The sequence below is a fragment of the Silene latifolia genome, chromosome X, assembly GCF_048544455.1.
Source record: "Silene latifolia isolate original U9 population chromosome X, ASM4854445v1, whole genome shotgun sequence".
Taxonomy (NCBI): domain Eukaryota; kingdom Viridiplantae; phylum Streptophyta; class Magnoliopsida; order Caryophyllales; family Caryophyllaceae; genus Silene; species Silene latifolia.
The window spans coordinates 324164585-324190775 of NC_133537.1; the positions used below are offsets into that span (position 1 = coordinate 324164585).

At 41.3% G+C, this 26191-nt stretch overlaps 1 protein-coding gene and 1 long non-coding RNA gene across 2 annotated transcripts in view; both read right to left on the reverse strand.

The window, feature by feature from the left end:
- LOC141618159 (putative UMP-CMP kinase 2) overlaps positions 1 to 1136 on the reverse strand; it is an 86696-nt gene extending 85560 nt beyond the window's left edge. Inside the window, exon 1 of the mRNA XM_074435266.1 lies at positions 899 to 1136. Coding sequence (XP_074291367.1) covers positions 899 to 931 — 33 coding nt within the window. The 5' untranslated portion in view covers positions 932 to 1136. The remainder of the gene's footprint in view (positions 1 to 898) is intronic.
- Positions 1137 to 14189: 13053 nt separating this feature from the next.
- On the reverse strand, positions 14190 to 19466 carry LOC141618163 (uncharacterized). Its single transcript, XR_012531320.1, has 3 exons — positions 19197 to 19466; positions 17594 to 17675; positions 14190 to 17512 (listed from the first exon to the last, which is right to left on the reverse strand). It is a non-coding gene; the product is annotated as an uncharacterized LOC141618163 (long non-coding RNA).
- Positions 19467 to 26191: the final 6725 nt, after the last annotated feature.

Here is a 26191-nt window from a genome sequence, read left to right on the forward strand (position 1 = left end):
TATATGTTCTAGAACCGTCTCACGTAAGTATTTGTGAAAGTCACAACTAAAGTTCGAGTTTGGTTTAGGACTTAGGGTGATATTGACGGGATTCAACATGCCAATCTTGCTACACAAAAAATTAAATCCTAGACTCGCCCCTGGTGATAACAATGATGTTTTCTGAGAACATATTAACATTTCATCGTATGGCCCTTGTATTCACCATGAGCTAGACTTTGGATTTTGGAATTACGCCAATCCTATGAGCTATACATTACGCAATCTCAAATGAGGAAGATGAGCTTTTAAATCACGACATATATGGTTTTATAACTCTATTAGCTTTTCTTTCAAACATTTAAACTCTAAAACCTTCTTGACACGAAGAGTACACACAGCTTTACTTTCATGATCATAAAAGCAGAAACACAAAAAACCCTCAAAGTCAATATTCATTAATCATAAATCATAATGCCAGATTATAAAGTACTCTCTCCGTCCCAATCATTTGTTTACCTTTGATTACAAATTTAAAATATCCCTCATAAAGAACATAAAAGTAAATAAATGAATGAGATAGAGCGAGTAATATCAACCACATTATAAGATGAAAAAGCACTCATAATTCCGTCAACACAACATATAATCGAGTCAAAAATCAAGAATTTGATTTATTTAGCTCATCTACTGCCTAAAAGCAACTTTCTTCCTAATTAACAATCCCAATTCAAAGACCGGGTTTTTTCCCCCAAATAAAACTATGATCAAACAATCAAACAGTAAAATCAATGGTGTCAACTTTTATAATTGCAAACCCAGAACATAACTACACAAAGAAACTCATTTCATTAATTCATTCATTAATCAAACTGATTGCTTAATCAAAGAGAAAAAAGGGAAACCAAGAAAAATATACCTGATTAAGATGGGAAGAAATTCTTCTCAACATAGTTGTATTTGTTTGATTGATTGATTATTTTGAGTGGGGATTTTTAGTTTTGATGGTAGAACTTGGAAGAACAAGTACAACGAGAAGAAGAAATTGAAAATTAGGTAGTACGGATGATGGAGTTTGTTGTACTTCAATTGATCTTTAACGTCACAAGGTCAATGGGGTATTTCATCGAGCACATGGTCTGTGCGAGCGATGTACTAATGAAGTGGCTCTATTGGGTAAGCCTTAAAATCAACAAACAGTGTAAAATCAACACCCCCGTCTTGTTTGTGACGGTCACAAACTCTCACAATTTCTTCCCACTTACTCTTTGTCTCACATCACAAGCAAAATCCGTCACAAACGAAAATTTGTGTAAAATCAAATAGACAGCCGATTTTTTTTTTTTTTTTTTTTTTTTTTTTTTGCAATGGGTTAAAAGCTTGTTGGGTGGGGAGGAATGAGCAATTTGAGCATGGTACGGAGTATTATCTATGTTGGGTGTCGGTTAGGCCGTTTTTCTTTTGACTTGTTGTCTTTTAGCTTTGACCTTGGTCAATATGTTGACTTGGTCAGCGGGTGCAGAATATGCCCCATCAATTTGCCCCCAGCGTAGTCTATGCCGTGGTATGGACCTTCGATGCGTGTTGAGCGTATTCTGCGCATGTCGAACTTCTTCCTCGGCTTGGTCCTGTTCAGGCCGTACCATATCCCCCCTCCACATTGTTTGTGTAATGGACATCGAATGTGGAAAAGAAAATGGCGCTGGCCAAGACCGAGGTTGGGAGTGCCGTGTGCTTTTGATTGCCCCCGGCCGGTGCTGCCAAGCCTGGTTGATCAGCTGGCCGTTTGGCAAATAGATACCAAGGAGCGTGTCGAAGAAGATGGGTCACTGTATGTCGATTGACATTCTGCGGATGCATGCTTGACACGTGGCCTGGTGTTGATTGGTGGACGCTTCATGGGCTTTGCTCTGATTGGTCCACTGAATGGGCTTTGCTCTATAAATAGAGCAGTATGCCCCTCATTTTGCTGTGCAAATTTCATTTTCAAGAAAAATTTCCTCTCTCTCTAGTTTTCGAAGAGTTTTCTCTCTCTAATTTTCGAAGCGTTACTCGGCGTAACACTTTCTTTCAAGGTAAAAACAAATTCTTCCCCAACTTTTTATTTGTTAAGTATTCGTTGCCACCATGTATGCTGTTGACGCTCCACCTAGTACCTCAACCCCGGGGGACGAACCGCCGCATCCCGCTGAGCAGGAGTCACTGGTTGCCTCCCCGGTAGGGTTCGGGGGTCGTAAGTCGTCTTCTCCTGAAATCCACGAGAAATATCTCGAGGATTTTGATGATGATGAGGAGGAAAAGACCCAATCTGATTCAGAGAGGCCACATTACTTGTGGCACGACGAAGCCTGCTCGATTAAACCTGATCTCGTTTGGACGAACAAGTTCGCTCGTGTCTCCGGGCCTGAACTTTTCGAAGACCACTACAACTTCGGCAGGGGGTATAGAATTATTGTCCTGTGGGTGATCAGCATCTGTTGCCCTCCCGAAGGTTGTATAGGCGTGTATATTAGACATCTGGAGTATGGGCTCCGTTTTCCTCTTAATGAACACGTCTCGGCCATAATCAAAGCCATGAATGTCGCCGTGGCACAACTGCACCCGTTGGCCATTAGGACGATTATTGGCTTCGTATGGTTTTGTCTCTTTAAGGGGGTGGCCCCAACGGTGAACCTTTTCCGCCGGCTCCATCATCTTGTTTGTCTACCCAAGGCGTCATGGGGTGGTACAACAGCGTGCACACCGAGCCGGGTTACGTGACCGTCTCCAAGCCGACATCCCGCAAAGACCGGAAGGGGCGGTGGGTATATGTCGAGGTTCCGGAGGACTATCCATCGCCCAGTCCTTCCAGCGCCGCGTCAATTTGCGCTGTGAGAGTCAGGGGGAGCATGAAAGATATGTCTCCCGTAATAAGATTAAGATGGACGCCAAGAAAGTTTATCTTAAAGACGACGAAGTGCGGACAATGAGCATGTTCGAGGCTAAGAAGGATGGCACGCCGAAGGGATGGATGCCTCCGACGCAGATCGTCCTTCAAGACGAGCCGCTTTGTCACGTCGGCCTCATATCGGCCCTCGGCCAGGGTGAGTGGGGTCGGTATGAGGCCCCCCTTTGCTTTTATGCTTCGATATTTGAGCCTCGGTTTACTTCTTTCGCTTAACTCCTGCTTTGTTTCTTGCATATCGATTTGGCCGGGATCTCTCTGTCTCCATCCTAAGCAAGTTGGAACTTGACCAGGACAGGAGAGTTGTTGAACTGCACCCTAAGGCCGCGTCGCGTGATCGCAAGCAGGCCTCGCACGAATTCATGGAGCAGGCGTTGAAAGCAATGGACGTGGGGGCGACTCAAGCAGAGATTGGCGGTAACGTGCCGCGCCGGAGACCAAAAGCAACGTCTTCGGCGGCTACGACGTCAACTCCAACTCGATCTCCAATCCCCATAGTCCAAAAAGATAAGGAGGTCGTCAATGTTGACGAGGACCTCACCGTTCTGGAGGGTCCTCCTCCTTCAAATAAGAGGAAAGAAACAACGCCCGCCGCCGTTACCGAGGCGGGAAAAAGAGAAGGGGTCAGGCCCTCTATCCAAGAAGGCTAGGACTGGCACGGATCTAACCCATGGCTCGGATTTAGCAGTTCCTTATTCATTCTCGATGACGAAGCTTTCGATATGTCGATGAATGTTGACATGGACGCTTTGTCTGGGTTTTTTCTAGATCAGCCGTCGCCAGCTGTTGCTTTCACCGAACGGCAATTGGAGAAGCAGCCTGTGCAGATGGGCGACAAAAATGTCGCCGCCGACACCTCGTCCAAGAAGGCTTCCCCCGCTAAGCTCAGGGAGGACGGCATGAGGTTGGCCAAAAGGCTGCTGAAGTGGGCTGATGTTGCCGGCACTTGTCTTATCGAGCAAGAAAAGCTCGTGGCTCAAACTGCCCCTACGCTCAAACGGCTTAGGCTTGAGCTTGCCGCTTCTAGGGAGGAGGCCGAGAAGACGAAGCAGGACTTCCTCGCTGAGCGAAATCTTAAGGAGGACGCTGAGAAGGTGGTCCTGGCCGAGAGAGCTAAGGTTGAGTCCGCGTTGGTTGATGCTACTAAGTTGCGGGAGGAGAGAAACAAACTTGAGGGCGGTTATAAGGCCATGGTTGAGCAGAGGGAAAGATGGAAGACCCTGCATTTGGCCGAGGCGAAGGAACATAAGGGCATAAAGGCTATCCTTGCTCAGAGGGAGAAGGATATTGAGCTGCTGAAAACCGTCATCATCCCTGAAATGTGTGCCCGGTACCGGGACCAAGCTGAAGATGCTACAAGGGATGCGATTAAGGAGCTCCTTCCTGAAGGCACTTTTCCGTGGCAAGATTTTGACAAACTTCTGGATGAGAAGGCGGCTGCTGAGGAGGCCAAGGTCGCGGCTGAGGCGAAGGCGGCGAAGGCTGCTCAGGAAGCTGCGGCCAAGGCGGCCCGTGATGCTAAGGTGAAGGAGGCTAGAGAGGAGGCCGAGAAGGCAAGGGCACGTGAAGCCGCCAAGTCGTCCTCTCGGGCCGTCCACCGACGGTGATCTTTGCTGCTTTGTTGCCGGTGGCGAGCGGCAACAAGCATAGGGAGACGGGCGGTCGTCATCGACTCACTGGCCCTTCGGACAGCTTCACTGACGGGGCCTCGCTTGAGCCTTTCCTCCCCGCCATCCTTTTGGCGCTTCATGTCTTAATGTTGTAATTTTTGCTGTTCCTTCTTTTTTGTTAAACTTTGGTAGGTTAAGTTTAGGCTATCCTTATGGGGACGGCCGTCGACTTTATTTTGTCTCACTTGTAAACATTTTCAATGAAGTTTGTTTATTTGCCTCCGGCTTGGCCGAGGCTTTGATCTCATTCTCCATTCAGTTGTCTTCTTACGTTTTTAAACATATTGAGCGCTTTTTTCGTTTTACCTTCGGCTTGGCCGAGGCAATTAGATTGCGTATCTCAACTGTACTTAAACGTTTTTAGCATATTGGTCGTGCCCTCTGCCGCCGCGACCTGAAGGCCGAGGTAGCAAGATTCACGTTTCCCAATTTGCTCAAAGAACATGTTGGCATGTCGGCCGCTTCCTCCTCCACTCTCGGTGCAGCCGAGGCGGCCGCCTTTGCGCTTCCCAACCGCTATTGTAAACATGTTAGCATATCGGTCGTTTCCCCGTCACTCCCGGCTTTGGCCGAGGTAATCGAGGTTACGGCTCGACTGCATTCGTATCTATAGACATATTGATCACTTCCTCTGCCACTCCCGAATTGGCCGGGCATCGATTTTGCGTTTCTCAATCTGTACTTATACGTTCTTAAGCATGTTGGTCGCCATGAGTATCAATTGCATTTGTAGTGACTGCCCGGCTTTGGCCGTGGCGTCTACTTTGGTACGACTACGGAGGGGACAAGCATTTCGATGGAAAACTTGGATCATTCTTCATAAGATATAATCACGCGTTGGGGTGCCCAAAACAGTCCCGGACACCTCCGCCGTTATACGAAATATTTCCTAAGGTTGTCTGTGTTCCAATGGCTCATTAGAGGCACACCCTCCATGTCAGTTAGTCGGTATGTCCCCGGCCTCATTTCTTCAACCACCCTGTATGGTCCCTCCCAGTTGACCGTCATCTTACCATGGATGTTTCCTTTGTTGGTTGCGGTCGACTTTCTCAGGAATAGATCTCCTACTCTCAAGTTCCTTTTGTGGACCCTACGGTTGTAGGCTCTTCTCATTCGGTTTTGATATACTGCCAAGTTAAGTCGTGCTGTATCTCGACTTTCTTCGACCAGGTCTAGGGAGCCTCTCAGGCCTTCTTCATTTTCGACTGGGTTAAAGGTTTGCGTTCTGAATGTCGGCACCGCTGCTTCAATTGGCAGGACGGCCTCAGACCCATAGACAAGGTGGAATGGATTGTACCCTGTTGCTTCTTTCTCCGTGGTTCGAAGTGACCACAGGACGTCGGGTAGTTCATCAGCTCATCTTCCCTTTAGATCTTCAACCTTCTTCTTCAACCCGTTCAGTATTGTTTTTTTTTCGCCTCCGCCGCCGTTGCCGTTCCGAGGGTGGCGGGGACGGAGGAGTATGCAAATTTGATACCGAGCTCTTCCAACCAATTCATCACCATGTCGCTCCAAAACTCTCGGCCGTGGTCAAATACAATGACTTGGGGTAACCCAAAATGAGTTATGATGTTCTCCCAAATCACCTTTCTTACTACCGTCGTGGTCTTTGCAGTACCTGCAGCCTCGACCCATTTGGTGAAGTAGTCAACGGCGACAATCAAGTACTTCCTTCCTCCGGAGGCCGTCGGAAATGGTCCTAATAAATCCATCCCCACTGTGCAAATGGTAGGGGATTAAGCATCTGGTTTGCAGATCTCGGGAAGGTGCATGTGACACGGAGCATGCATCGACAATTCTTGCACTTCTTGGTTTTTGCCCTGGAATCTTTCAAGCAAGGTAGGCCGAAGTAGCCGGCTCGGAGAGCTTTGTGGGCTAGCGTTCTCGCCCCCATGTGATGTCCGCAGATGCCTTCGTGAATCTCTGTCAGTATAAGCTCCGCGTCGGCTGGGCCGACACATTTCAAGAGTGGTCTTATTACGGACCTTCTGTACAATTCTCCTTCGAACACTAAGTACCTTGCAGTGATCCTTCTTATCTTCTGAGACAGACTGCGGTCCTCCGGCAACTCTTTTGTCAGCTTGTATTTCATTATCGGAGTCATCCACGTCGTCTCGGCTTCGATGTCGCCCACCATGCCGACGGTCTCAGTGATGCTTTTAGCATTTCTGATATCCACCAGCACGGTTCGACTGACATTTTTGATGCTTCAACTGGCAAGTTTTGAGAGAGCGTCGGCTCGGTTGTTCTCATACCTGGGGATACACTGTATTTGGAAAGATTTTAATTTTGAGGTGTCGGCTTTTACCCTCTCCAGGTACCTTACCATCCCATCGTCTCGAGTCTCATACTCTCCTCGGATTTGATTAGTCACTAAGAGCGAGTCTGTTTTCAACACAATATGATCCGCCCCGGCAGCTCTAGCTAACTCGACTCCAGTTATCACCGCCTCATATTCGGATTCGTTATTTGAGGCCGAGAAGGTAAACTTCAAAGCGTACTCAAACTCGTTTCCGTTAGGGCTGATGATAAGGATGCCGGCTCCTGAGCTGTTCGCCGTGGAGGGCCCGTCGGTATACACTTCCCACACCCCGGGATGTGATTCTTCTTGATACGTGCACTCGGCCAGGAAGTCTGCAAGCGCTTGCCCCTTTATCGAAGGCCTCGGCTTGTACTGAATGCCAAAGCCGGAGAGCTCCACTGCCCATTTGATAAGTCTGCCGGATTTTTCGATTTTTTCTAATACTTTCTCCAATGGCTGGTCAGTTAAGACCGTCACGGGATGTGCGTCGAAGTAGGTTTTCGCTTCCTCGCAACGCAACGACGACGGCGAAGGCGCTTTTCGATTAATGGGTAATTTTTTTTCGGCCGCCAGTGTATGGGTGATAAAGTAAATTGGGTATTGTTGCTTATTTTCTTCCCGACGACGACGGCGATCGATCGACCGGGCCGAGGTAATCGCTAAGTATAGATATAGCATCTCCCCCAGCGTCGGCTTGGACAGGGTCGGTAGTGTCAGAAGGTGGGCTTTCAGTTGCCTGAAAGCCGTGCTCTGTTCCTCCCCCCAGCTAAAGTTTTTATTCCTCTTCAGCACTTTAAAGAACGGGGTGCTCTTGTCGGCCGACCGAGAGCTGAAGCGGGCGAGAGCCGTCATCCTTCCGGTCAGCGTCATAACCTCTTTTCGATTTCTCGGCTCCGGTAAGTCTAGTATTGCTTTGACTTTCTCCGGATTGGCATCAATTCCCCTGGCGCTGACAAGCACGCCGAGGAACTTGTCGGCCCGGACACCGAAGTTACATTTCTTTGGGTTAAGCTTCATTTTATATTTCCTTAGTGAACAAAATGTCTCGCCTAAATCGGCTAAGTGCTCGCTGTCAGACTTGCTTTTTACAATAGCATCGTCGACGTAAGCCTCGATGTTTCGCCCTTTTTGATTTTGGAACACTTTGTCCACCAACCTAGTGTAAGTTGCGCCAGCGTTCTTCAAACCGAACGGCATCATTTTTTACATGAATGTGCCGTGACTGGTGATGAATGCGCATTTAGGCATATCTTCTTCGGCCATAAATACCTGATGATACCCTGAGAAGGCGTCTAGCAGGCTTAGCATAGTGTAGCCTGCCGTGGCGTCAATTAAACCATCTATTCGAGGCAAGGGATAGCAATCTTTAGGGCACGCTTTATTAAGATTGGTAAAATCAACACACATCCTCCACGCCCCTGACGATTTCCTGACCATTACAACATTTGCTAGCCACTCAGGGTAAGTACAAGGCATGATAAAGCCCGCCGCTAATAATTTGTCTATTTCAGCTTTGATGGCCTCATCCTTCTCGGCCGAGGAGTTCCTCATCTTCTGCTTGACCGGCCGAGTGGTGGAGAGTACGTTCAGCTTGTGAACGATCACCTCCCGGCTCACGCCTGGCATTTCGGCAGCTGAGTGTGCGAAGACATCTTTGTTCTTCCTCAGTAGGTCTAGGAGATCAGCCCTGAATTTTGGCTCCAGGTTGACACCGACAGTTACGGTGCGCCCTGGGTCAATTTCCACTTCCTCGGTCTCGGCTCCCTCGACCATTCCGACATTGGTATTCATCGGATCGCCCTCCTGCTGCAAGGATGGGCTCTTCCCTTTCTCCGATTTCTTCGCCAATTTGAGGGATTGCATGTTGCACCCCCGGCAGACACTTGGATATTGAGTATTTCATCTTTCTCGTCCTTTGAGATGAGCTTTTGTTTTTCCCCCCGGTCCGAGACGTACATCAATGTCAGGGCCCGGATGGACATCACTGCATCGGCCTCGCTCAAAGTGACCCGGCCTATGAAAACATTGTAGGCAGACGAACCATCGATAACCACGAACTCAGATAAAACATTTTTAGCCGCACCCCCTTGGCCGAACATCACCGGCATCGATTGACCCTGGGGTACCAGTGCCGCCCCGGCAGAAGTCAGTGTATAGCGGGTTAATGCAGGGGCTCAGGTCTCCAATCTTCATACCGAGATTGAGAAAGCACTCTCTGAACATGATGTTCTTGTAGGCGCCTGTGTCAATCAGGCACCTTTTGACCAAGTGGTTGGCTATATCCAGGTGGACTACAAGCGGGTCGCTGTGCGGGGCGACGACTCCCTCGTAGTCCTTCTTTCCAATGGTTATATCGGGGATGGTGGAAGCGGGGATCGCTGTTTTAGGCACAAAGTTGATGGCTTGGTATAACTCATTTAGGTGCCGTTTGTGCCCATTATCTGACCCACCGTTCTCATTTCCCCCGATGACAACCTGGATTACTCACATCCGTTGGAAAAGCGATTTTCTATTCGCCCGTCGGCGCTTGTTCTGGGCCTCCGCCTACATACTTGCCGAGGCCCCCTTTCGGATTAGCTCTTCGATGGCGTTCCTTAGATGTCGGCAGTTGTCAGTTTTATGGCCGGTGTGGCCGTGGTACTCGCAAAACTGGCTTGTGTCACCGTCCCCTCTCGCCTTGGGGGGCCTTGCCCACTTCTGTCCATCATTCTTGCTTAGGGTAAAGACATCGGCTGGAGATGTGACCAGGGGGGTGAGACTACTGTACCGCTTCTGGTGAATGGTCCCGAACTCCCCCCGGCGCCCGCCGAGTGCTGTTTCCTATTAGATCTCTCAGGCCGTGACCTATTCCCGTCACGGCGACCTTCATCTATGTTGTCCTGGCGGCTCTTCCTCTCTGGGTGCCCAGCTTCACTGTGGCCTACCCAGGTTTTGTGATAGTCTTCCACCTTTACGGCTCGGTCGGCCATCTTTCAAGTGAGTCTAAGTTGAGGTCTTCGCACTTGATCGCCTCGTTTTTGAACTCGCCTTTCGGGAGGCCTTTCATCAGCGCGAAGGCCGCCAGTTCGGTGTTCAGCTCACGAATCTGCTGAACCTTAGCGTCGAATATTTTCACGTAGCTTTGGAGGGACTCGTCCTCCCCCTGTCGGATAGTTAGGAGATCAGATGTTTCCACGGCCCTTCTCTTGTTGCAAGCATACTGGGCTATGAAATTGTCTCTCAGGTCGGCATAACAGTATACCGAGCCATTAGGTAGCCCCTTGTACCAACTCGAGCCATCCCATGCGGGGTCGTTGGGAAGACTCGCACCACACCTCATCGCCGTCGCTCCCATACCGACATGTACGACTCGAAAGCCTCGGCATGGTCGGTCGGGTCGCTATCCCCATTGTATGATAAGGGGCGGCTTCGGCTTAGTCAAGACACGGGGATCTCGAGGACATAGGTACCGAGGGGTCGCCCGACCACGTGTCGAACGACACGCGGCGATCGGCTCCTCGCAACCTTAGTCCGGTTTATCTCCCTCTGGCGGGAAGGGCTTCTTGTCCGACTTTGGTGAGTCGGACTTCTTTCATTCCTTCGGGGCTGGCCTCGTTGTTGCCGCGGCGACGCTGTCCTCCCACGAGTGGGGGAAGGACTCAGTCCGCACGGCACCACGGGCTCTGCCGGCGTTCTAGCACGCTTGACTCCTTGTATCGCTCCGGACAAGTTGTTCGGGGTCACTCTATGGGCCCTGGTCACCTGTGGATGCGCTGCCGTCCCCGTCGTAGTGACAGGGGTAATCGGCGTACCACCCATCAGGTCCAGGAATAGATTTAATTTGGCCGCATCGACCGCATGTCCCATGACAGTGACTTGGTCGGTAGGCAGCGGTATTCCTGGCTCTTTCGACATCCCATACGCCGTGTCAGTGACTCGGCCGGTGGGGGACTGCCCGATCTCAGAATTACGGAACGTGTCATCCTGGAAGAATGCAGTTCCTTCATTCACAGTTTCTTGTTGCTTTGACATCTTCTTAGCTCGCTGAATGGTTTTTTTTTTTTTTTTTGGTAATGTAGGTGACTAGCTTTTAGTACGTATTTCCCACAGAACGCGCCAATTGTTCCGGGTGTAATTCCGGAGCAGGATTGTGACCACTTGAGCATGTAGAATGATGTCGTTGCTCGTCTCTTCCTTTTACTCTTTCCTGTAAAGATGAACAAACTGAGGGCTCGGCTTGGGGCCGAGCGTACTCACTCCGACGCTCAAGTCAGTAAACTTAGAGAGATAAGTTGTATGTTTAACTTGGCAAAGTATATTGTAGAGAGATAAGGGAGTTTAGAGAGATTTTTCCAGTTTATTTCTCAATGAGAGATGTGGAGTATTTATATACTTTCACCTTTTGTCACGTAGTGGCCAAGTGGCGTAGCAGGTGGAAAGACTGTCTTACCCTCGGCCGAGGGACCCATGACAGGCCGGCAGGCCTGGTTGACTCCATGCCGAGGGGACTGGATGCGAGTATACGGATATGCCTCTTGGCCGGCTAGTTGCCGAGCCGAGACCCAAGTGACAGGCCGACAGGCTTTGTCGGTTAGGCCGTTTTTCTTTTGACTTGTTGTCTTTTAGCTTTGACCTTGGTCAATATGTTGACTTGGTCAGCGGGTGCAGAATATGCCCCATCAGGCACTTTTCCAAAACATTTTCCCTAATGCATGCAACTATATGCCATGGATGCAACTAGTCTATACATGTTATAGTGCAAGTGCAACTATCAAACTATATGCCAAGTAAACTAATGCAATCTAACCCTAGCAACACATAGGCACACATCACCAAGTTCCAAAATTGGAACATCCTCCTCAACATACAAAGCCCAACCTCCTCAATTATAAATAAGAGAAAAGAGAGGGAGAAAGGAGAAGAGATAATAACGATTATACCAAGCGTCTTCTAACTCCTTAGCATATGCCTCCGATGTTCCAAATGTACCTATGCATTTTATTACACAAAAGCAACAATATATACATATGTTAGGGGAGTTTTCTCCCCACACTTATTCGTTTACATAAGGGAATGCAAATAAATAAAAGCATGTTTTTGTAATTTTTGAAAATTTCCATTTTTTTTTTTTTTTTGTATTTTTAGGAATAAATCTCCTCCCCACACTTAAAATGTACATTGTCCTCAATGGACCAAGTGTAGGAAGGAAATAAGAAAGGTAAAACATGTTTTTCTATTTTCGGAAAAATTTTCAAAAAGAAAAAGAGCATAAAAACAAAGCTTGGGTTGCCTCCCAAGAAGCGCGGTTTTAAGGAAACCGCCAAACCTACAAGTGGATCCATTAACTAGCCGGGATCCCACAATCTATGGCCAAGGCCACTCATCGCCTTCCCATCATCATTTAAGCTCATATCTTTAAGCTTCCCCCTTTCATCTAGAGTTTGATCATTCTCCACCTCACTTTCAAATTCAATGGTGTAAAATATATCCTCTCTTGTGGGAGGAGGATGATCAAACCCTATAACACTTGGACGATCAACAACATTGGAGACTTCACTAGTCTCCTTGCCCTTCACTTCCTCTTCAATCTTATCCTCCAAATTCTCACTCAAATAATCATTAAAAGTCAAACAAGGAGCCAAAACAACCTCTTTGGTAGGATTCTCACAATCATCATCAATAAGCATGGGCTCAAGTGAAGAGGTACGAAAGTCAAGTAGATGCAAAACAATGGGAATAAGAGAGTCATCCTCAAGTATAGGGGTAGTCACGGTTGCTTCCTCAAGGAAGCTCTCAAAAATGGATTCTCCTAAAGAAATAACATCCACAACATCATTATCACACTTCACCTCAATGCTATCATCAAATGTGTGTGCACTCTCTCTTTCCCAAGAACCATTAAAAGTATCATTCTCCTCCACTTTCTCTTCAAATTCACACAAACCAACATCCTCAAAGTTCTCACTAGGAAGACTATTTGGCTCATTCAACCACATATCATCCTCATCCTCCATCACATTCATCTTCTCAAAGGGTGGGGACAAGCATGATTTCGCAAGGTGAAATACCATGGTGGGGACAAGCTCTCAACAAACCCTTAAACCTATCCCAAGTCTCACTCAAAGTCTCAAACTCGCCTTGTTGAAAATTATAAATTTCACGTTTCCTAAAGGCGGTTTTAGAGGGAGGGTAAAACTTGTTTAAAAAGGCTTGAGCTAAGTCATCCCAAGTGCAAAAGGTGCTAGAAGAGTGAGAATGTAACCATCTTTTAGCTTCACCCTTAAGACTAAAGGAAAAAAGTAAGAGTTTAATGGTTTGGTCTGATAATCCCTCCATCTTAACAAGGTCACAATTTGCCTCAAAAGTCTCTAAATGGTCAATTGCTTCATCACTATCTAAACCACAAAAGACATCTTGCCGAATCAACTCAATAAGACCTATATCAAACTCATAATCAACATCCACCACCCCAATATTAATAGGTCGGTTAATATGAGTAAGGTTTGGTCTACAATGATCGCGTATGCAAGACATTGTCATGTATGCTCAAAGAAGTGACAAATAAGAGACAAGTCACAAGAAAACAAGTAATGCAACACTTAAGTAACATGCAACAAGTTTCAAGTAACAAGTAAAAGTAACAAATACGTAGTCTAACAAATCTAAAGCTAAACTAATATCAATCCGTTGATCTCCCCGGCAACGGTAGCCTAGTATTGACTAAGGTCATTAAGCCCACGTCGGTTTCCGGGTCATCCCTCCCCTTCTCTCGAAGGTTGATTTCAAACATAAGATTAAGGGTGCCCTCCCTTGGTTCTCCCTCTCGGTCTCAACCTAGGTTGGCAATTAAACTTAAATATGGTAACCCGATTCCCAACCTAATCGGCTCTCGCCAATGGACAACGGTCAAGAGTCAATACTTACCACAAATAAGCCCAAGACAAATCAAGTCCCCTAATCAACTTTTACTACACCCCAACAACTAATTAATATGGGATTTAATCAAGTAAATTACACATGTCGGGGTTAAATCGAATCCTAGTGAAAATACTACTCACTAATCATTACTAATCTAACACTAAATACACTTATAATTACTATAAACATGACATTAAATAAAATAAAGTGATAAAGATTGAAACTTTAACTAATCTAATGACTAAACATAAATAAATTAACACTAAACATGGTAAGAGCAATAAAGACTAAAACTTTAGTAAACTAAATTAACTAGACCAAATTAAACAAATAACAATAACACTAAACATAACAAGGGAGTAAAGATTAAAATTTTAATTAAATTAAACATTAAGTCTATGAAATCAATAAATGATAAAACAAGAACAAATAATGAAAGAGGGAAAAAATTTATACCAACAATGGAAAGAAAAGTGCATAAATGAGGTAGAATTGCTCTTACAAAACCCAAAAGATCAAATCTTGGCACTAATTAATCTATTCCTATACTAATTTAAGAGAGTATTTTTGGGCAAAACTAACGAAAGAACCCTAAAATAAAATCTGAAAATGGGGGCTCTCTTGTTCTCTGCCTCGTCTTCGGCTCTGCTTACCCCAACAAATGACGGCTCTCCTTTTTCTTCTGCCTGTGTCCCCCCAAAAAAATGCAGCCCTCACTACTTTAATTTCCCTGGTTTTGTTCTTCTTGGTGGGGCCAAAAATGATGTCCAACAAAAGCACTCATAACAATTGGTATAATGGTGAGTCCATGTAGTTGACCTCGGAAACAAGAATGCGGCCCAAGTGCTGAAATCATAATGGAGCTTCACGTGAACAGCCCAAATGCAATTTTCTTGGCCTAATAAGTCACACGTCCAATTTGCTCATCCTTGACCCGCTTTTCTGCTTGATCTTCGCTCCAATTGGTACTTACAAAAATAAAACATCGAAAACAGTACCAATTCCCGACAAAGCAGGTAATTTATCTTTATTTAAAACAAGATGGTTAATAAGCTTTTATTCTACTAATACGAGCTAATAATACTAAGTCGAGGTGTAAATTAGACTAAATAAGATGTAAAAGGGGGCCAAAAACGAGTAAAATATCGTGTTGTCAGTTGACACCATTGATTTTACTGTTTGATTGTTTGATCATAGTTTTATTTGGGGGAAAAAACCTGGTCTTTGAATTGAGATTGTTAATTAGGAAGAAAGTTGCTTTTAGGCAGTAGATGAGCTAAATAAATCAAATTCTTGATTTTTGATTCGATTATATGTTGTGTTGACGGAATTATGAGTGCTTTTTCATCTTATAATGTGGTTGATAGTACTCGCTCTATCTCATTCATTTGTTTACTTTTATGTTCTTTGTGAGGGATATTTTAAATTTGTAATCAAAGGTAAACAAATGATTGGGACGGAGAGAGTACTTTATAATCTGGCATTATGATTTATGATTAATGAATATTGACTTTGAGGGTTTCTTGTGTTTCTGCTTTTATGATCATGAAAGTAAAGCTGTGTGTACTCTTCGTGTCAAGAAGGTTTTAGAGTTTAAATGTTTGAAAGAAAAGCTAATAGAGTTATAAAACCATATATGTCGTGATTTACAAGCTCATCTTCCTCATTTGAGATTGCGTAATGTATAGCTCATAGGATTGGCGTAATTCAAAAATCCAAAGTCTAGCTCAAGGTGAATACAAGGGCCATACGATGAAATGTTAATATGTTCTCAGAAAACATCATTGTTATCACCAGGGGCGAGTCTAGGATTTAATTTTTTGTGTAGCAAGATTGGCATTTTGAATCCCGTCAATATCACCCTAAGTCCTAAACCAAACTCGAACTTTAGTTGTGACTTTCACAAATACTTACGTGAGACGGTTCTAGAACATATATTACAAACTATCTAATATTATTGTGATATACCTACCATCTTCTTTGATGGGGTTAGAATTTTAGACAATAACCCGATTACTAACGCTACTAAACCAGTGAATGAATAGATAAAGATTAAAAAACGAACAGCTAAAAACTTATACACGCATATGACACCGAAACCTCGCCAGTGGTGGGAAAAATTTGACATCAAATGATGGGAAAGATCATCAGGCATCAGCTATGATATATGGTGTCAAACAAACATAGAGGCAAATTTTTCTATATGGTATGTATATTATCAAAACAAAGCAACAAATATTAACACATTAAAAGAAGCATTTATATCAAATGGAAAGATAAAAGGGAATCTTGAAGAGTTCAAAATAATTTGTTTCTAATACGGATTGGGAAATGGTGGCAGATAGGATACCAAGAATTAGGACTTAGGGCTTGCCTAGAATCCATGGAATAATTCGGGGGTAAATTTTAATTGGGTGATAATTACCGGGGAAGTTAATTACTTGGGTAATGAGTTTATTGATGATAGGTTGCATAAGGGTAATAATTACTGTGTAGATGTTTTACTCCCTTAATCATTACCCAGGGGGGAGGGTGGGTGGGTAATGTATTACCCTTTAATGAGGGTAATAGATTCAGGAGGTGAATAATTACTCTCATGCCAAACATGGAAAATGCACCTTAACTATTACTCCCATATTCATTCCCCTCCTTTTACCCTCAATCCAAGCAAGCCCTTACAAATATTCAATGTCTAAAGTCTAATGACGTAGTAATTGTACTCCCTCCAACTTTTATTATATGACGTTTTACTCAATTGCACACTTATTAAGGTAATTACTCCCTCCAACTTTTATTATATGACGTTTAAGCCTTTCATAATTTTTTTTTTATAAGATAGACGTTTTACACTTCTCAATAAATTTGCTATTAAATTCAAAGTTTTCACATGACTTTTTCAATTCCAAAGCAAAGTACTCTGTATCTACCTCTTCAATTTTCACTTGTACGAGTATATAATTATCCTTCAATGGATGATTAACTTCCCTTTCAATAATTATCAATCCTTTTCTCCAATTATTTGAGATTGAATATTTTCCACGGATGACCACGATTATGAAGTTGAAGACAAAGAAAGCTTGGTAATACCAGATTCTGAAGATGAATTATTCGAAACTATCGTTCCGGAATCAAATTATGAAGAGTTACCTGCTTCAAAATTAGAGGCGGAAAAAAATTTGGTGTTGCCATATTCTGAAAAATCGGCAGATGAAGTAATTATCCAAGAATCGGAGGATGGAGAGAAGCCAAATTTGAAGAAAATTTACAAAAAATTATTAATGCCCGGAGGGAAAATAAGGGATACAGAAAAGTTCGGTGAGGCCATATTCCGCTATCCTAATCTAATCACCGAGTGTATGTTGAAGACATTAATCCCGGCGTTGTACAATAGCAACGGAGAAGAGCCAAAATTTGTAGAAGAGTTAAGAGGAAATTATCGTTCCGAATTCAGATGATGAAGATGATCGATTTTTGGTGACAAGAAAAAATCGTTAATTCTTGTGATTTTACTCCCTCCAACTTTTATTATATGACGTTTTACAATTAACGACTTTTTCTTGTCACCAAAAATCGATCCCTAACAACATTCAAATACAACCGAGATCCTCATTCATTTGCAACCAAACTAAAATCGAAATCAAATAACCGAAAAACAATCAAAACTTACCTGTCAGGATGGGTGTTTCTGCATAACTCAGCCGAATCTACCACTGAACACACCTAGCCAATCAAAAATACTAATTAATCAAAAACTAATCGAAACAACACATACGAAACCTAATTTACATCGAAAATACTCACGGTGTCGGAAATTTCGTCCATAGCACGAATAACTTCGACGGAAGAAGGCATACTTGAAATGTAATTAATTAGCTCACCAGACCTACAGAAACATCAATCAATAAGAGTCACAAATTTAGATCAAACGAGTTCTAATAGCGAAATCTTTAGTGAAAATGTACGAACTTAGAACATCAACCAGCAACAAATTGATCAGAGTACTAAATTAAACAACATATTAACAAAATAAGTAGAGAAATAGTGTGACCATATAACATCAATCAGTAACATATTAGCTCATAGTATTACATTAAACAACGTAATATAACGAAATAGTTAGAGAAATAGAATGAGCATATAACATCAATCAGTAGCGAATTGATCACAGTATTACATTAAACAATGTAATTAACGAAACAATTAAGGAAATAGAATGAACATAACATCAATCAACAACAAATTTATCACAATGTTCGATTAAACAACGAAATAATTAGAGAAATAGGATGAACTTAACATCAGTCAGCAACAAATTGATCGCAGTATTACATTAAACAACGTATATAACAAAACAATTCGAGAAATAGAATGAACTTAACATCAATCAGCAACAAATTGATCACAATATTAGATTAAACAAGTACTTTTCGAAATTATTAGAGAAATAGATTGAGCATGTAGCAAAAATCAAGGACAAATTGATGACAGTATTATTTAAATTAATAAAAAGTAATATAACGAAAATAATCAAATAATCAATACTATATATTAATTCCAGAAACCAAGGGACTTCAATATAATTAAAGAAATCTATACAAAATAATTATACTATATAGTTTAAATCGATAGCACCGTGTGATGGACCTGATAAAGGGACCTCAATGTAAATATTATATAGTTTTGGTTAAAAGTATAATATAAAGATGCCTTGATGAAGAATATTTATGGAAATTACATTAAATTAAAGTAATTAAATTTAGAAAACACAAGAATATAGTGATTTTCCTTAAAATTAACATGCCCCACTTATGGAATTAATTAATATCATCATAAAATTATACATTAAATTAAATGTAATAAAAGTAATAGTAGCAGCAACAAGATTAATAAAATTAACGGTATTAATGTGGGAGTAGTGACAGTTATAATAATGATGGTGGGAGTAGTGAAAGTAAAAACGAATGTAGTGAAAGTAACAATGGTAACAATGAGAAAAAGTATGAACAATTAAATAATCAATTGACTCAAGGAAATATTTTATTTATTTAAATATAGGCCGAATAAAATTAACGGGAATAATGAATTTAAAAGAAAAAAAATAGAGGAATTAGTAAAAGAAACAATAGTAACCACGGGAGTGGTGAACGTAATGATATTAAGAAAGAATGTCGTGAAAGTAATAATATTAATAGCGGGGTAGTGAACGTGTCTCATAATTTGAAAATAAATTTTACATTTCATCATAATTACAAGATATGCCGTAGAAAAATATATTACAAATAGTAAACGTGTGAGTTAGACAACTCCAACATAGTTTAGTTCATTGAAAATAAATTTTAACGGTAAATAGAGGTAGCCCGGGCGAAGCCGGGCACCAAACCTAGTTAGGGAAGAATGTATGAACCTGGCGATTGCATCGTCGACAAAGCGTTGAAAACCTTGAGGAGTTTTCAAGTGAGAAAAACCGTAGAGTCCGGTTTGTTTAGGATCAATTGCAGCAGCAGATGTACGGAAGAATTGAACGCGATAATGAATATGTTTATGGTGGAAGATTTATCTGGAAAATGTGAGGAGTGCCGCCATTTTTAAGGGTTTTGAAGAAGGTTAATTAGAGATTAGTGAAGATGAAGCCTGAAGGTGAGTGTTGTGTTGGTAGTTTTGTTAAATGGTGTGATCGGGGGGGACTTTGGTCAAAGAAAGTGTATTTGGTTGTGGCTCTTAATCTTATCTAAAGATTTAATCTAATCAGATATTTATTTTTATTTTTTTTTTTCTATTTTTTTTTTGACAGCAACAAATAGCATAGCTTACACAAGAGCTCCCTGAGCAAGATTATGAGCTATCCTATTCACTCCCCTAGGACAAAAACTAAGAGAGCAACAATGAAAATGAGACGCAATAGACTTAATATCAAGGATAATGCCGTTGATAGATGCAATCGGCTTCTCCGCTCCCGCAGCCTGCAAAACCAAGTTAAGACAATCCGTAACAAGTCTAACATGAAGGTATCCCTCGTCCAAGGCCCATTTAAGTGCCAGGATAGCTGCATGATATTAAGCCTTGCACAGTTGCACTCATTAACAAAACAAAAGAAAAATTCTCCCTAGATTGTAACCGGTATAGATCACGTGCAATATATGCATTGTAATTATAAAATTTTCTTTTTTGGTGTACTCCGTATTATTTATGATATTAAATTAACAATTTAATTGTAATGCTAAAGAAATCGTGATAATAAAAATAATATTAAAATCAATTAATCTCAGTATAGACGGATATATCCGTCTATAGTAAAAGATCGGTTAAATATGCTTAAATTGGTGACATTTTTGGGTCTACCATGCAACTTGTTGCTTGTCTTATGCTTAAAGTGGGTGAATATTTGGCTCGTCTATAACTATAGGCGAATATCTCTCGTCTATAATGAAAATTTGTGTATTAAAATAGAGTTAATAGTTTTCTTTATAAAATAAAAGAGGTAGTAGAACAATAAAATGGCGATGAGTCCCGATGAATAGAGATGGCAATTGTGGCCCAAAGCGAACTGAATCCGAATCGAACTGGAGGAGAAAATTCAATCCAAACCCACCTTTTAAAAATCCGTAATCGATCCACTACTTAAAAACCCATGTCCAAATCCACTATTAGAAAATCCGAACCATATCCAAACCCGATCCATTCATACCCGAACCCGATCCAATCAAATATTTTTCAAAATTTAGGGTTTATTAAGCTCGAAATTTCAATTTTTTTTCATATAAGATAAACATTTTATATAGTAAATCAAGTTTCGAATTGGATTTTGGATTATATGGTGGATCGGGTATGGATTTTGGGTGGGTATGAATTTGAAAAAAAGTATAATGGATCGGGTATGGATTTTAAAATTTTGGATATTGATCGAGTTTGGATATAGATCGGTGATCCAATAAGTAAGTGGATCGGGTTTGGATCTGACAAAATCCGATCCAACCCGACCCATTGTCATCCCTACCGATGAACAATTATTATTATTATTAGGACGAATTGATAATAACCCCCTAATATGTTGCACATCTTTGAAATTACCCCCTAATAAAACATTTTTACAAACTTACCACCTAATATGTCTTTTTTATTTCAATATCGACACCAAAACTGCATTCCGGTGACAAAAGTAGATGAACGTGTACTTTTCCGTCTAAAAAAGATGTTATCTGACCATTATACCCTTCTAACATGTATTCAAAATCACCCTTCTTCTTTCTTCATCTTCATTCATCTCTCTCTCTCTCTCTCTCTCTCTCTCTCTCTTCCTCCTTTTCTCAGTTTATACCACAATGTCTTCCTCCTCTAATTGTAGTTCCTACAGTAGAAATCAATACCCTACATTATGCTTTTGTGGTAAACAAGTCTCCTTACTCACCTCTTGGACAAACAACAATCCTGGGAGACGATTCCAAGCATGCTCCAATTTCGACTCAAGCAAGCAAATTCGTGGTTGCAATTTCTTTTGTTGGGTTGATAAAAACCAAACTGATTGGCAAAGAAATATAATCAACCAACTGTTAAGGGAGAAGGAGTTGAAATTTGGCTTTGAAAAGGAGAAGCCTAAGAAGCAGGAGCATGACGAAATTAGGACTGGGCAATATGTATTGAAACAATTCCTAAAACCAATTTGTGTTGTCATTTTCGTTTTACTTTTAGTCAAAGTTGTATTAGATAATAATTGGTGTGTTTGTGTATGGTTAAAATTGTACTTTTCTGCATAATGGAATGAAAGAACCTATTTTATGTGATAAATTGTGTTCACAAAATGTTGAAAATGATCAATTAAGCCTAAAATTGTTCCATAGAAACACAGATAATGAGATAACAAACAACTCCGTGAACTGAGTTTGTTGCACACATTACAATTGAGTTTGTTCAAATTGAAATAACAACTACTGACATTCTGAAATTTAAATGGTCCATACATTACAAGCAAACAAAGGCTGTTAATATCATTCAGTTTAATAGACAAACACAGATAATGATGAAGGCCTTAAATAGAACTCTATTCCTTTGCCCATGCTGGTATGACCATACTTGACTGAGTTGGGACTTCATTTGGTAGATAGCTTGAGGCATATGCTTGACTGTTGGAGGCTGGTTGATGTGCAGCAGCATATGTTGCTTTCTGCGCCTTCCTTCTTGCAGCATTCATCCTTCCTTCCTTTGCCCAGTCAGAATTACTCTCAGGTCTACCACCTACATCTCTTGTCTTTGGTGGCGCTGACGGGTTTTTGCAAGTCCTTTTAGAATGACCAGGTTTTCCACAATTGCTACACTTATTTGACCTCTTGGGTCTTTTTACATACTTGTTTTCTTCTTCACCAGCTTCTCTCCTTCTCTTCTTTGATTTAGGCCTTCCCGGCATCTTCCTTATTGGTGGTGGCAGAGGTTCAGGAAGCCCACTTCTCTCCCATTGTTGCACTCCTGGCATTGGAGATACAACAGGCTCATATGCCTTGAAATACTTCTTTTTAGTATAAGCTTCATCAACGAAGTAAGGCACATGCATACGCTGGTCTAAAATGACTCCCATTACATGTGGGCATGGGAGTCCAGTTAAATCCCAATGATAGCAGTCACATGTCCTCTCTTTCAGATTCACTGACCAACTTCTTCCATGTAAATCTACTTCAAACTTTACATCAGAGGCTGCTGAAACTTTTGCATACCTTGACTCATCTCCAGCCCACTTTAAATATTTTGTAGCATATGGCATCAAAATATCATCATACTTAGACACCCCATCCCTCTTCTCACAGTGTCTTTTCATGACATAACGTCTCATCCACTCCATTTGTGTTAAAATAGGCTTGTCTCTTGCATCCTTTAACACAACATTAAAAGTCTCACAAAGGTTGTTCAAGAGCATGTTGGACTTACTTTGGGTGGCAAATGCATGCCTTGACCAATGCTTTGCTGGGATTGCATCCAAGTAAGCCCATGCTTCAGTTGACAAAGACTTAATTTCTTCCATTTGTGAGGTGAATTCAGCCTATAATTAACAGTTAACAGACGATGTTTTTTCATGATTAAAAATAGTAGCTTGTTAGGAATAAAGTGATTAAATAAACGTACATAATAGAAGTAGTTTCACCTTTGTTGTAGCTCTACCAGCCTTCCAAAAATGTTCCTTGAACAATTGCCCTCCAAAGCTGAGCTTGAAATTTGCCCATATATGTCTCACACAATACCTAATTTCTGACTTAGGCACAACATACTTCAGGGCATCAATAAGACCTTTTTGCCTATCAGACATGAAGGTTAAACCTTCTCCTTCTTCACTCCCAATATCACCGACGAGAAGCTCTAGAAACCATTTCCAAGTGTCAGCATTTTCCACTTCTACCACTGCCCAAGCCACAGGGTAGATATTGTTGTTCCCGTCTTTTCCAACAGCTACTAGACACATTCCAGGATATGCACCCTTTAAATGGCAGCCATCTACCCCTATTATTGGCCTACATCCCTCTACAAAACCCTTCTTACAAGCTTCTAGACATATGTAAATCCTCTTGAAAATAACTGGAGGTCTCTCAATATTGTCACAAACAACAAATGCTGAAGACCCTTGATTGTATTTCTTTAATGCTACAGCATAATCCCATATCCTAGCATATTGATCTCTACCATTTCCATAGATAACCAACTTAGCCCTAGATCTAGCAAGCCAACATTTAGAATATGTGACATGTACATTTAACTCTTTTAAAACATGTTCTTGGAAGTGCTTCAACTTCCAGTCAACGTTTGTCCTCCAAAACTCCAAATATCTATTTGCCAAGTACTCTGATGACACCTTTCTATTGTATTTTGACATTGGACAATTATGCTTAAGGTTTAAAGTCTTAATTTGAAAGGTATCTTCATCATCTAACTTCACTCCATACACCCTAAAGGCACACTCATTCTTCACCTCACATTTGCATTTAGGAAATCTGGATCTCTTACTATTCCAAGGGCATTTGCATCTAAATCTGCAATATGCATTCACCCTACCAGCCTCATTATGACTATAGTAAAAGTCATACCCATTCTCAACACTATGCCTAATCAAAGCTGTCCTAAACAGTTGCACATTTGCAAATTTCAAACCTTGACTTAAAACAACAGGTTTTTTAAATTCTAAACCAGGATTAAAAGTTGGATAAAGGTCTACCTCATCATCTGAACCTTGCAAGCTTCTTAAATCATCTGACTCATACTCTTTTTCTGCATCCACATTCACTTCTAGCTCATCTATTCCCCAAATATGTTGTGGAACTGATTGACTTGCTCCTGCTTTTTGTTGATGGTTAGAGGTATTCAAACCTAGGCTATCCTCAACAGATCCCAAAATGGAGTTCCTCTTATTGTCATTGAACAATTCTTCAACAACATTGTTATCCTCATCACCAACTTGCCATTCTATATCACTTATACCAAAGTTACTCTCTTCTGAATCACTATACTCAAACTCTTCTTCATCATCTAACTCTTCACTCACTATATTTTTCTGCCTTAAACCCTCACCTCTTATGAACCTTCTGGATAAAGCTTTTTTTCCTGATTTCTTCTTCCCTTCCTGAGATGCCCTCTTCTTGTTCCTGCACTTGGTCCCAACTACTGCTTTAGCATCAGCCTTTTTATTCCCCTTCTTTTCCTGACTCAGTTGCTCATTTTTTTCACAGATCTCTAACCTACCTAATAAGTCACCACCACCACTCTCACCAAAGTGTAAATGCCTTTTAATAGGTAACTTCTCTTGAAATACGACAAAATTTGAAGGTTGTGCTTTAATTTCAGTAACAGAAGAGGCTGTTGTTTTTCTAGGGCTTCTTCTAAGAATAAGAGCATTTGGGTTTGGGGAGGGGACAACCTTGTTTGGAGCTGTGATATTGAGCTTTTCTGTGGGCTTTTTAAAAGGGCTAGGAAAGGCCTTTATTTGAGAACTTATAGGGGCCATATTTAGCAATTTGGTTGTTGGAGGTTTTAAATTTTGTGGAAGAATTGCATAAAGTGATAGTGATGGATGAATTAAATACAGGCACACTATTGAATGTTTATCCTTTGACTTCAATAGGTTAACAACATCATAATCACTAAAAACCATCCTTTTACCATCAGTGAGATTAAACCCAGGTGATCTATACCACATCTCAACATCATCACCCATCAAATTACGACTTACATTTCTCAAAAACTCCAAATTTATCTTGTTAATCGACACCGCATACTGCAAATTTAAATCCCCGCCAACATACTCAGTTTTACCATTTTTAACCTCAAATTTACCATTATAATATATTCTTAGGTTAACACCATGTGAATCAGGATGCATTCCTACAATTAACAATATTGTAATTAACTATATGCCATCAACATTGAAATATTAAAAACAAATTAAATACAGAAATTAGGGTTTAAAAAATAATGACTGAACAAAAAATTAATAGAACTTACTGGAGAGATGATGCGTGTATTACAAGATTGAAGATGATGCTAATGCAACCACACGATTTTGGAGTACAATTTTGGATTTTTGCAAGTTATTGAAAGTGAAAAAGTAAGAGTACGGTCAAAAGAAGAGGAATAAATGGTATAGATAGATTAGAAGAGGATAAGGCATATAAGGGAAGGGTAAAACTGTCCTAAAAAATCTTCTCTCCCCGGAAAATAAAAAAAGTGTTAATATTAAAATAAAACAGACATATTAGGTGGTAAGTTTGTAAAAACGTTTTATTAGGGGGTAATTTCAAAGATGTGCAACATATTAGGGGGTTATTATCAATTCGTCCTTATTATTAGTGTAAATTGATAATCAGTACCAATATAATCACCATTTTTCATAATCAGTACCAACATAAAATTTAATTAATAAACAGTACCAACTTAAGTGCTCTGATCATTAAGTAGTACCAAATGGCCTGAAACTGCCACTTAAAATTTGAATTTGAATATTCCCGTAATTATCTAAATTTTTATTCCCATTCTACCCCTCCCTTTTTGCTATTAAACATCTCATCTCCTCCATTACTGCTTCATTCTCCCTTCCTTACTTCTTCCTTTCTTCTTTATCATTTCCTCCTCTCTTTTAACCATTTAAGGTATGTATCTCTACCTTTTTTGCTTGCTTGCTTCTCTCTCGTTTTTTTGCTGCCTTCTGTTTTACTCTTCTTTTCTTCTTATCTTATTTTATTCTATGTCCATCTTATTCTCTTATGCTCTCCTTCTTTTTTATTGTGAATTTATTTTACTCCATTATTTACACTATTAAACTTTAATTCATTCCTCTCCCTTTTTCTATTGACTGAAACAGGTTATGGATCTTCCCCAAAACCTGAAATGCCATTGTCGTGTACCTGTTGCTATACTGAAATCATGGACCTG